At 26.5% G+C, this 13,161-nt stretch overlaps 1 protein-coding gene across 1 annotated transcript; it reads left to right on the forward strand.

The window, feature by feature from the left end:
* Positions 1-240: 240 nt before the first annotated feature.
* LOC145188830 (nucleolar RNA helicase 2-like) lies at positions 241-13,047 on the forward strand. Its single transcript, XM_090088073.1, has 19 exons — positions 241-480; positions 2,668-2,743; positions 3,497-3,580; positions 5,015-5,034; positions 5,138-5,209; positions 5,325-5,363; positions 5,892-6,070; positions 7,429-7,517; positions 7,608-7,747; positions 7,975-8,034; positions 8,554-8,643; positions 8,788-8,844; positions 9,129-9,233; positions 9,313-9,432; positions 10,013-10,086; positions 11,247-11,406; positions 11,798-11,932; positions 12,406-12,450; positions 12,580-13,047. Exons 1-19 carry the CDS (start codon positions 343-345, stop codon positions 12,817-12,819), a joined length of 1,923 nt encoding a protein of 640 aa, XP_089944199.1. The 5' UTR covers positions 241-342; the 3' UTR covers positions 12,820-13,047.
* The last annotated feature ends 114 nt before the right edge of the window (positions 13,048-13,161 follow it).

The following is a 13,161-nucleotide window of genomic DNA, read 5'->3' on the forward strand; positions in this document are numbered from 1 at the left end:
TTGATTATTGAGATCTTGATTATTACAATTCCTTATTATCACAATATCAATTAGTTATATTTATTCGAATCATTATAAACCAACTCTTTTTCTAAGACAGCTTTCAAAATTTTGGGTTAACTATAGGTTTTATTAGCCTAATCACTTGCAATCAGTTTCATGGTTTGCTTTTCTGTTTAATTTGTGCTAATTACGTAATCACAATTAGTTATTAAAAATTTACGAGAACCGAAATTAAAAATATTTGATCACGTGACTGTTTTTGGAGTTGCATCACTCGCATCAACTAAAACATCGCACGTGTTTTGATCTGAACCAACTTCTAAATTAAAAAAAAACTACATGAATACCATGGTTGAACTAAATGAAAAAACTAAACTAAAGAAGTCAAAGAAAAATGTAGAAGAATCAAGTAATGTAGTTAGAAGAAGACCAAGAACAAGGTCTATGTCCGAAGTTGATGATATGAAAGAAGAAAAGGTTGTTATAATTGCATATAAACTAATATAAATGATTGCCAATAAAATATATTAATTCAAATGACTATAAATATAGAAAAATAGAAGACTTTTCAACAATTAAAAAACTCATTAAAGAATCAACTGTTAAAGCTGGTAAACAAAAAAAATAATCATTCTTTTGAGTTTACAAATTAAATTAGGTTTGTTCTAAAAGTGTCTAGAAACATCCAAACAAGCAAAGGCTATGGTAAGTTTGTTCTGTTTTGTATCTAGAGAAGACTTCTTGAAATCTATAAAAATTTGTTCCTCTAAATTAAATAACAGGTAAATTGTATTTTTTCCTCATTTTTTTGCACAAAATACAATAATATAACTATGCAACCAACAATGTCATTATGCACTTTGAGATTAAAAATGATATGGTTATAAGACTTAAAATGTTATAAGTATCATCATAAATATAGTCCATTCCAATTCTAAAAAATCCTATTGTTTATAGAATTTTTTAAATTTATTTCTTCAGCAAATTGTATTCTGTATTTTTTGTTGTTGTCAGGAATACATTGAAAAACAAAAATGACAGCTTTTCACTGAGTTTTTTCAAGACTTTTCCAGCTTTAACAATGTTAATGATTACGAGTTCAAATATTATTCTTAGAAAACAAAGGTTATTAGCTAGGTATAGGCAGGCAAGAATGAATTCAAGATTCAGTATTCACATTCAAGCCAATTGTGCAAAAGTTTGAATAAATTCTACTTCATACTAGCAGTAATTTTTTTGGAGCGAAGATAGATTTACCATATATCTTTTCTGAAATAAAATCCTTAGGAAGATGAAAAGATCCAGTAATTCAAGAGATCAATAATCACAAATAATTTTCAGTCCCTAGTTAGAACATTTTAATTCTCTTAATGAAAATCTTCTCTTTAAGAGATTAAAAAGTGTAAATATATAGATGTAAAAATTAAAACATTTCTGGCCTAAAACATCAAAAGCTGCTGCATTAGTTTGAACTTCATTGATTACTTGTCTATTTCTTGTCGAAAGAGGAAAGTATATTTCAAGTGTCCTTTTACCTGCTCTTGATAAAAATGAGATGTTTTTCTTCAGTGCTCACCAATTATTATTTAAAAAGTTTATGCAGTTTGTCAAAGTCCTGATATTAGATGCATGTTCTTCTTTTAAATAGCAGAAGAAAACAGCAACAACGACAGCAGGACTTCTCTGATAGATAATAACTCTTAGTTAAAAAGTAAATATAATTTTCTATTTAGTTTCAGTAAACAAGAAATTTGATTGAGTCTAAAAGGTATTATAAGTTTAAAATAAATACGATATGTAGCAAACAGTTTATTAATAAAATAAAGTTAAGAGTGGCTATTATGTAATACAAAATATAATTATATATGTTACAAGTGTAATTTATAATACATCAGTAAAGTTAGTTTTAGGCAAGTTGTAAAACTTTTATTTTTTTCTTTTAATAAAAGTACAGAAGTTTATTTTTTCCATGTACTTATTAAGAGTTTTGTATATAGCAGTTAGCAAATATAATATATAATCATTGTTTTAATCACTGGAATCTGCGATGCCTCAGTTTTAATTTCTTTTTATTTCTTGAACTGGTGAATTGAATAACTCTTTGGTAACTTCAGTTGAGGTATTGTTCACTTTTGATGATGGACTTGAGCTCATCTCAGTTGCTAATTTCTGTCTAAATTTTTTTGGATTTAAATGATCTCTGACACTTAATTAAAAATTTCTTACAAAAAGAAATGGGTTATGTAACATGATATAAATTATATATAATAAAGACACTAGCATTAGGCATGTTAGCTTCTACTTCAACTGGAATAAGATTTGGAGATTGAGCTTTTCAAGAACTTCCTTTTTTAATGTTTATTCAATTTTTATTTGATTCAATGTTTATTTGTTGAGCACTTTTTTTTTCTTTTATTTCTTTTTCATTCTTTTCATTAATACTATTCTTGAAGAAATTAGACTAAAAAATTACAGTTAAATACATCTTATGCAACTGATATTTCACAGTTTTGTAGCTATGAATCACAATTACAATTCATCTGTTAACATGTGTAATCAATTTTTTGTAAAACCAGTAATGACATGATAATATGAATGAGTCCTTTTTGAAATTGGCATCATACTTTGGCACTATATATGTAACATATATACCCTACATTATAGCAAAAGATAAAAGTAGTTGATCCTGGAGATTTCTCAAACTTCGAAATATCAAAGAAAACTGTAAAAAAGTTAATTGGTTAGTATTTTTTGACATTCTAGTACTTTTTTTAGTTTTGTCTCATTTTTTAATTGTTATTCATTCATTAATGATTATTATATTTATATCATTTAAACTAGTTTTCATGTTTTTCTGGCTATCCTTTTCCTGTAATAAAAATAATAACAAATAATCAAAATCTCCAACTTTAAAATTTTAATTTAACTAACATACCTATGTAGCTGGAGGGTATAGGAACTGTGACTTTAAAAAAGATTGAAACATTATTTACAAAATAGTTTTAAAAATCAATATGTATTCTGTAATAAACTGAACATCTTTTTGTGAAGATTTGTTAACTAATTCATTAGTACTAATTGTCTCTTTATTGTCTAAGCTGTTTATATTTTGTAATTTTACTACCATTTATATTTTCTGTAGGAACTCAAAAAAGTTAGACTTATTTTTCAAATGTTTTTAAGTAAAGAAATTTGAAAAACTAACCCATCGATAAAAAAAATATTCTTTTATTGCTGATTGTTGTGTTTGTAACATAATTAAAATAAAAATTGTCTTTAAATCTTTTGGATCTCACCAACTAAAATTTTAATTTTTAAAATGTGACCAATTACTTTAAAATTTTTCTCCCTTAAAAGATTGTTTATAGGTTTGATGACTGTTGCTAATTATGATGGTGTTTATATTTTGGTTTAGCATACTTCCATGCTTTATATATTACATTACAAAAACTGTTTTGTTTTAATAAACTCATTTAACATTTACTTAATTTAGTAAATGGTGTTGATAAATTGTTTCCTGTTCAGTATACTACATATAATTCTATACTTGATGGCTCAGATGTTATTGTTCAAGCCAGTAAGTAATTTTTGAAAAATAGTATATTTAAATTTTCAGAAAAAGTTATCATTAAGCACCTGTATTAAAATCTTTGTTTCACCCCCAATTAGATTTTTCAGGGTAAACATTCCAACTGAAACTCATGAAAAATTTCAGATAAAATATACCCTTTTAATTCAGATCAAATAATTCTGAAAACTTTTTGTATTTAAAAATAGGTTTTTTTTTTGTTTTTTTTTTTTTTAAATCTGAAAATCATTAATTAAATTGATTTTAATAACCACACTTGTGAATTTTAATTTTCAATAAGTTTCAATCTTCAATAGGTCTCAAATTTTAATTTAAGTAAAATAATTTGAATGCAGAAACTTACTATCACATAAACCTTGTCAATATTTTTTCTACACAAATGCCTAAAATTACTATATTAGAATGTTGAAAAAAAAATTTTAATTTCATTTGAAACTTATTTGTGTGCCTGCACAATAGTACAAATGAGAGGAAAATCTGTTTTAGAAAAGATTTAATCGCAGAAGAAAGGGAGAAAAAAAAAATCTAACCCCATGAGATCATCTTTTCAATTTTTGAGATAAAAAGTGGTAGGTTAAATATTTGAACAATCTGATGATTAAATGAATGATATGGTTAAAAAAAAGCTTGATCATGAACAAGGTTTCACATTACTTAATCAAAATCAGTAGTCTAACTCAGATCATTAGGGTCTTGTTCATTGTTGTCAGTGTACATACTCACATAGAATTTCATGAATATTTTTTGGGCACCTTAAAGTTTTTGTATTATTGGTTACAGATTTGTAGGATGAAAATTGGAATTATCAAGCTGGTTCCTGAAGTTTGATAAGCCATAAAAATTATGTTTAATAATGCGTAATAATAACCCAAGAGCATATTTTTTAAAAATCCCATTTTTTGGCATTATTTTTTCATTTTGTCCCAACATGTTTTGTTAATGGCAAAATAATTCCCAAAATGCAAAATTTCTGATATTTGACATTCTGTTATACCATTTGCCAATGCTGAAATAAAATTTTGTTTTCAAAGTAAAACATTTCTAATGTAGAAGCTTACTATTAAAACTATGAATCTTCTTTTCAATAAACTAAAATCAAATTGTGTGAGCAAATTATATTGCTTAAGGACACCTTGTACTACATACTTCAGAACAAAGGAACCAGAGAGAGAGAGAGAGAGAGAGAGAGAGAGAGAGAGAGAGAGAGAGAGAGAGAGAGAGAGAGAGAGAGAGAGAGAGAGAGAGAGAGAGAGAGAGAGAGAGAGAGAGAGAGAGAGAGAGAGAGAGAGAGAGAGAGAGAGAGTGTAATAAATCAGAATAACAAAATTTGCTTAACATTTAAAAATCTTCAATTTGAAAGTATTTGAATTATCTTTTTTTAACCAATCTGTTTTCAATATAAAAAAAAATATTGTCTTTCAGGAACTGGGACAGGCAAAACAGTGAGTTATTATTTTTTGAGTTTTTAATTAACCTTATATCAGAGCCATAATTGAAAAATATTTGCTATAGTTAACTCTGCTTGTAAATGCTTTTTTGCCTTAGCTTGGCTTTGTCCTGCCAGTATTGGAGAAGTTGAAAAAAGTGGATAGTGAGCAAAAAGATAAAAGCCCAATGGTAAAAACTTTAAAAATTCTCAAACTTTAAAAATTCTCAAACTTTTACTTGATTACTTTAATGCATCTGTTTATTATCATTTCAGAAATAATTATCATAGATTTTTTATTTACAGGTACTTACTTTAGCTCCCACAAGAGAACTTGCAATACAGGTAAATTAAACTTGAAGTTATAAAAAAACTTTTGAAGCTAAAATAGAGAAAGTTATGATTATCCAATCAAGGTCATGTGAGTAACTGTATGATCTTTCTTTTTGAAGAATTTCATATCTGTTCAGAAAAGGTTATATACAAGTTTGCAGTTAAAAGAATCAAGAGGTATACATACTCAAAGGAAGAAAAGTACAAAGTTATTGAAATCTTTTATTAAGATTATCCAAGGCACTTTGTCTAATGTTTAATCTCTAAAGTATAAAATAAGTATTTATTTTATCACACTTCAAGAAATCTGAATGCGTATCATTCAATATTACTTTCTTCCTTGCCACCTGGTGATTTTTTTTCTTAATGTTGAAATGAAATCTTCATACATGCTATATTGTCATGTGAAATGCTGATACTAGTGGGATCATTCTTTTTTTGTGATCATAGATTTGCAATGGAATTTTTAAATAAGTTTTCTTTATGAAGTTTCATGAAATTACAATTTTTTTTCATTGTCATCATTTTTATTGTTTGCAGATTTGTAATGAAGTTGAAAAATATAAACCACGCAAAATGACAGTTTCATGCTTTTATGGTGGTGCACCATATGATAAGCAAGAACAAGAGTTAAGAAATGGTATCAACTTTTTGGTAGGAACACCTGGAAGAATACTTGATCATATAAACAAAGGCAGACTTGACGTCTCTAAATTGAAGTGAGTTAAGATTTACTGTAGTGCCTCACAGCATTCTACAGCATTAAAAACTAGAGCATTAAGTTTTAATGCATGCCTTAATACCTGTGTTTTTAATACTTTGGCATTGAATTACTTGTGAAGCATTAAGAAAACTTACTTTAAATTGTTGTTTTGCCACAGTTAATGTCAGTTAACTAGAAGATGTAATCATGATAAACTTTGATTGCTTTTTTTTCCCTTTCAACAGTTTTTTCTCTTAGTTACATTTCTAGTGGTTATTTAAAATTATTTAAAATTATTTAACATTTTATTTACTAAAACTTAATTTTTTCAATGTACTTATCGTGCAAATGTTGGTAAACCATGCATACATAACTAGTTATCTAATTTTTCATTGAAAACATAAAACAGAAACATAAAGCCATTTTTTATAAAATATTCACAAAGTTTATAACAAGGAATATTACTAATAGCCATACTCATTACTAGTAGGTATATATATATATACACATACACGCCGGTAAGTTGTTTAAGGTTTGAAACAACACAAACAAGACAAAGGTTTGAAATAACAACAATTTCTGATAGTTTTAGGACTTTTGCATTAGTTTTTTTTGCAAAATTTTTACTAGTGCATAAAACTACCAATTGCAATTTGAAAGTAAATTTTTCTTTTATTCTTTAATACATTGAGTGTGTGTATTTTTTTTAATGTTGTATACAAGTGAAATGTACAAGTAAATCTAAAGTTCTCTAGCGCAGTGCCTTAGTCATTATTTTAAAAAATATAGTATAGTATATTTGCAAAAGATACTATACTACATTTGATGGCTCAATCATAATTTGGCTTTTGCTTGTGTTTGTAATCCAAACATGCACTTTATTTTAAAATATTTTCCCACAATTATTCAAAAACTCCAAATGTATAGTCTTATAAGCTTAAAAATGATTGAGTGGTTTTTGAAATGCAGTAGAAAAAAATTGAGATACGAATATCTGTTTTGGAAAATATCTTAAAAATATTTTTATCTGGGAGAAAGTTCATAAAAAGCTTAATATTGAACTAAAGTGCAAAAAGTTTTATTTTAAAACTATGCAAGTATCCTCTAAGCAGTGGCAAATACATGTCAACTAGCAGAGAGTTGGCTCTTAAATCATAAAGTTCATCATATCAAACCAAAAAAGTGAAAAAAATTCAGGTCTTAAACACTATCTATCTTATTTTCTTCATAAAGTAAACCCAAAATCAATTTCTTCCAAATGAAAATTTGTTTCTATAGGTTGTAAAGTATGATAGTTATACCTTAAAAAGTCAAATATTTGTTATTTTCTATGTTTTTTGTTGTTACAGACAAAAAGTTTTTTTTTAAACTTAGATATGTAATACTTGATGAAGCTGACAGAATGATGGACATGGGTTTTCAAGAGTCAATGGAAGAAATTTTGTCATATGCTTACACAGAAGGTAATCTGTGACAAAGTTTAATCTATTTGTTCATTCTATTATTTTATTGTTTACAATAAGTTTTAGTTTATTTCTCTTTTTTTACTTTAGATAATAAACCACAGACATTATTATTTTCTGCAACAGTTCCACCTTGGCTACAGAAAAGCTCCAAGAAATACTTGACAAATAATCTTAAGACATTTGACTTGATCGGCCAAGATAAAAATAAGGGTGCAACTACAGTTGAAGTAAATTTTTTATTACAGCTCACTTTAAATAACATCTCATATATTACTGTAAACAAAGGAAGAACATAATTAGAAATATACAATAATCCTGTAAATTAAGTTTTATGTTTGTTGTAAATTAAAATTTATATATTAAATGTGATAGTTTAATTTATAAATAGTTTAGAAAATGTGCTATATTGATAAAAATAATGTGTATGTATTAAATACTATTTTTATAATTTTAGCACAAAGCAATTAAATGTACATACTGGGACAGGCCATCTACAATAAAGGACATTATACAGGTAGTTTTTTCAAATGATTTTTCTATTAGTAAAAATTATGAAAAAATAGTTAGTTAAAAAAAGAAAAAATGAATTCACTTTGTGATTGCTTCTGCTTTCCTTTTCTTCATAACAAGCTGTAAATGAATTCACTTTGTGATTGCTTCTGCTTTCCTTTTCTTTATATCAAGCTGTAAATGAATTCACTTTGTGATTGCTTCTGCTTTCCTTTTCTTCATAACAAGCTGTAAATGAGTTTACTTTGTGATTGCTTCTGCTTTCCTTTTCTTCATAACAAGCTGTAAATGAATTCACTTTTTGATTGCTTCTGCTTTCCTTTTCTTCATAACAAGCTGTAAATGGTTTTCAGTTTAAAAAGTTGTTAATACAAGTTTTTTTGATTTCTTTTTCAATTTATTTCAAATTTAAAACAAAAAAAGTATTTATATGCTTATCTTTAAAGTATATATTGTATACATACTTTATTTATTTGAACCAGTAATAATTATTTATATACTTATCTCTATTTCTTTCAATCAGCAATATAGTGGGAAATTTGGAAAAACAATAATTTTTACATCAACTAAGCAGGAAGCCAATGAGCTTGCAATAAACTCAGTAATCAATATGGTGTGTATCTTTTTTTCTTTTTTTCTATAAAGTTATTATTTTGCAAATATGGACTCATTAAAATATCTTAATTGCATGCATTGATAGTTCTTAACAACATATACTACTTTAAAAACTAAAATTATTCTTTTATCCATTGTTTAGGATTCTCAAGTTTTGCATGGAGACATTCAACAAAAACAAAGGGAACTCACTCTTCAGGTTTTTTTTACGTTTAAATTGAATTATTTCCATTTTAATTTTAAATGGTGGATTAACATTTAAATCTTTAAAAAGCCATTGTGCTAATATGAAGTTGGTAAAATTTTCTAGAATAATAATTTTACTTTGAAAACTACTATGAATAATTTTTACTAAAAAATGTTTTGACAAGTGCTAATAAAGCAATAGATATCATCTCCAACAATAATTTTGCATGCAAATAACAAAAATTTATCCAAACAAATTAAAAAAAAAAATTTATTTTTTGTTCTGTTTGTTTTCAGGGTTTTCGAAATGGCAAGTTCAATTGCCTAATTGCTACTGATGTTGCAGCTCGTGGTCTTGATATACCTGAAGTTGACTTAGTTATTCAAACAGAGCCTCCTAAAGTGAGCACAACATCATTTTGCCATTATTTTAAATCGTAAAATTTTGCTTTTCTTTTTTATGTAATTTTTTTCTTTCAAGGATGTAGATTCTTATATTCATCGAGCTGGAAGAACAGGTCGTGCTGGTCGAAAAGGTGTTTGTATTATATTTTACAAGCCTGGTCAAGAATGGGGCGTCGCTGCTGTAGAGCACAAAGCTGTAAGTTTTTTATTTTGTATTTGAAAATATTGATAACAAATGTGACCAGTTATGTAACATTGTCACACCTTTAAGCCATCTATATAAATGGTGCAGACTTGGTGTTTAATTTACCAAGTTATTTATTCAAAGAATATTAAATACTTTTAAAATTCTTCAATGGTAGCAGCTTGTAAAAGATTTCAAACATGTTGTGAAATTGTCCTAATTTATCAAAGTGTGTTATGTAATTAGGATATATGATTGTATTAAGTGAGAATTTTCAAGGTTTATATTGATTATATTGTTTTTAACAGCAACAACAACAAAAATCAATTTAATGTTAACTCCATTGATGTAAATAATAGTGTTTGTACTAGTGTGTCAACTCAGTGTATAAGTAAATTAACTATAGATAAAAAAAAAAAAAAAAGAAGCATCTTTTAGTTCAAATTTAAAAAATTTAATTAAACAAAAAAAGACTTCAATCTAAAATGTAAGTTGACTCAGTGTTTAGCTAGAAAACCATTATGACTTATCTGGCTTCCTGAAACAATAAATATGTTAAAAATTCAAATTGTGTAAAACTTTTTTTTTTTAGGGGATTTCATTTACCAGAATAGGTGCACCTCAGCAGAAAGATTTGATTGCTGCATCAGCTGAAGATGCCGTCAGGTAAAATTTTTACAAAAAGGTTTCTAAAACTGTATTTTGGTTATTTTGGTCATTTTTGTGTAATGGTTATTTTGGTTATTTTTGTATAATGGTTATTGTTCACCTACTAAAGATTAGGAAAGAATAACAATTTTAAAATTATATCAAAATTTTTTTTCATGGAAATAAATTCAAAAACCTTTGCATTAATCTTTCAAGTTTCAGAATATTGGAAGAAAAAAAAGTAATGAAACTTAGCTGTATTTAACATAAAATTGAAGTATAGGTAAAATAATAGTAAAAAAAACAACATTTAATGACATAAATTGGCAGATAGAAATACAAGACAATATACTTCAGCTTAAATACATAGAAGAAGACAGTTTCATGATTTTACTCTTAAAAGGAATTGTATATTTCATTATGAATGATGGACCTTATCTAAGAAATGAAATTCAAAGTGCAAGCTCACAAATTTACAATAGAAAAAACTTTAAAATATCCTCTACAAGTTTTTATTGCAAGGAAAATTTCTTATTTTGGCAGGCTATTTGTCATTGTGAATAAAGTCAACTACTGCTAACAAAAAAAAGGACACCAAAATATACACAAGAGTGTCTACAGATTCATCTGCTACCTTTTCTTAAGACCCACTATAAGCAACATTGTTTTTGCTTTCCTCAACAGTGGTATAAAGATAAAAAAAATTTTGTGCCAAGTGACAAAAAAAAACCTCACAAAAAACCTCACAAAATTTTTTTAATTAGACTATTATAATAAAAATATATTTTTAGAACATTTACTTAATATTTGCTAGAAGTTTATATTTTTTATGACAAATTCTAATATGCTTACCCTTATTTCTGGCCAAAGTTGATTAAACATACCAAAAAAATGCTCTTCATTAATTGCATAAAAGCAATACAAATTCAGCAGACAGGCTAAAAATGATTTTATATCTGCCAAAAATATGATAAAAAATATTATTTATTTGCTGAAGTAAGACAAAAGCAATTTGCCAAGTAAAAAATTTCATCAAATCTATACTTAAAATCACTGTGTAAGTTATTGTTTTTTGTTTTTTGTTTTTTTTTAAGTTAATAAATTGTAAGAAGAAATTTATTTTTTTAATTTTTGTTTTCTAATTCATGTTTTTATTTTTATCACTCAATTTTTTTTAGATCATTAGATGAAGTGAAAGAAAATGTCATTGAGCACTTTCTTAATTGTGCAAAAGAACTGATTGAAAAAAGGGGGGCAGAAAGAGCTCTTGCTTCTGCATTAGCTTATATTTCTGGAACAACAGAAATTGTCAATAGATCTATGTTAACATCTCAACCTGTAAGTTACCTGTTTAAATTATTTTTGTTTTGAAGAGTTTAAGCTCTATGTTGTTATCTTTTATAGGAGTTAATTTTAAATCTTGTATAAAAAAATCAGCATAAAGTTCCTTATAAAATATTTTCTTAGCAACACTTTCTTACTTTCAGTTTTGTTAACAAGCTGTAAAAACACTCTATAAAAAAATTAGATTTATTTTTCCAAATTAAAGTTTATGGTGTTATTAGTCAAAAATTCTTTTGCAAGGAATCAGGAATATATCTTTGTCCTAAATATTTTTAAGTTTAAAACAGCCAATATTGCTACATTGGTGTGGCTTGTTTTTTAGAAATGTTATAATCCCAGATGTCATGTGCACGCCAATCAGCATGTGTGTTAAATTGTTCTTTAGGGTTATACAACATACTTAATGAAGCAGAACCTGGAGCTTCGCAGTACAGGTTTAATATGGCACACATTGAGGCGTTATTTTGATCAAACATTTATTGACAGCATAAAAGGAATGAGAATATGTAAAGATAAACTGGTAAATATTTTTTAACCAAATTTCAACTGACTAGATTAAAGGATAAAATATTTAAATAGTTAAGCAGTAAATTATTAAAGGTGAAGGGTATTTCTGATCTTCTTTCCCCCTCTTTCATCCTTGATGATGGAGCTTTTTTAATTTTTTTAGTAAGTTTAGTAGAAAAGTAATGCATCAAACATTTTGGTTAAAAATAATTTTTACATTTTATTTTTAACTTTTTAAATATTTAACTAATATTTTTATATTACTTCTGCTGTTGCTTTTAAGCTTTATAACTGATAAAACTTTTAGCCTGAATTTCTATCAAAATTTGATCTTTTGACAATCACTTTAATTTTCTATTTCAGTCTCCCTGAGTTTAGCTTATTTGCCACTAACTATCTAGAAATTCCAAAATGTGTTTATGTTGAGACAATATTACAATTGTTTCCATTAAAAATATTTGTTTTGTTGCTTTTTTTTTATTGTAGGGATGTGTTTTTGATGTTCCAACTGACAGTATTAAAGTGATTGAGGTTTGTTTTTCACTGAAATTTTTTACTCACTTTTATTGCATGATTTGTTAATTGTGCAATATGAATATGCTAAATATAATTGTGCTAAAAAAAAATGTTTTTCATTATTTAAATCTTTAATTTCATTAGGAATGCTGGAAAGGGGATAAGTTTTCAACTCTTGAACCAATCACTGAGCTTCCTGAACTTCTTGAAGGTGTCCAAGGCTTTCAGACACAAAATAATAGTGCTGGGTACAGAAACTCGAACTCCAATAGTTGGAACAATAATAGTAACAGGGGTGGACGTGGTGGTTTTGGAAATAAAAGGACTTTTAGCCAGTCAAATAATAATGATAATAGCAGCAATAAAAGACAAAGAAATTTTTAATATTTATTTTAAACATTTTAATTCGCCTATTTATTATTTCACTTGAAGTTGGAGTTTGAATAAAAGTTAATAATACTTTCTGTGGTTGCCTTAATTTTTTATTTTTATGCTTTGTAAAATAATTTTCCAGAAATTTCAGAAAAACCAAGCTTTTTATTTGACAAAATGTAATTGTGTCAAAGTATTGTGTGAACTCTGTTTAAAACAAAAATATAGAAAATAATAATATATTTAGTGTTTATTTTTGAATTTTTTTTTCTGAGTGAAAAAATAAGGTGAAGATAAAGACTGCATTAATGTCAAAAATTTTTACAGGAAGAAATTTATACAAAGCCAAGCTAA

This window comes from Hydra viridissima, unplaced genomic scaffold (genome assembly GCF_058129835.1).
Source record: "Hydra viridissima isolate aposymbiotic clone 2 unplaced genomic scaffold, HvirCarnegie_v1 scaffold_5, whole genome shotgun sequence".
Taxonomy (NCBI): Eukaryota; Metazoa; Cnidaria; class Hydrozoa; order Anthoathecata; family Hydridae; genus Hydra; species Hydra viridissima.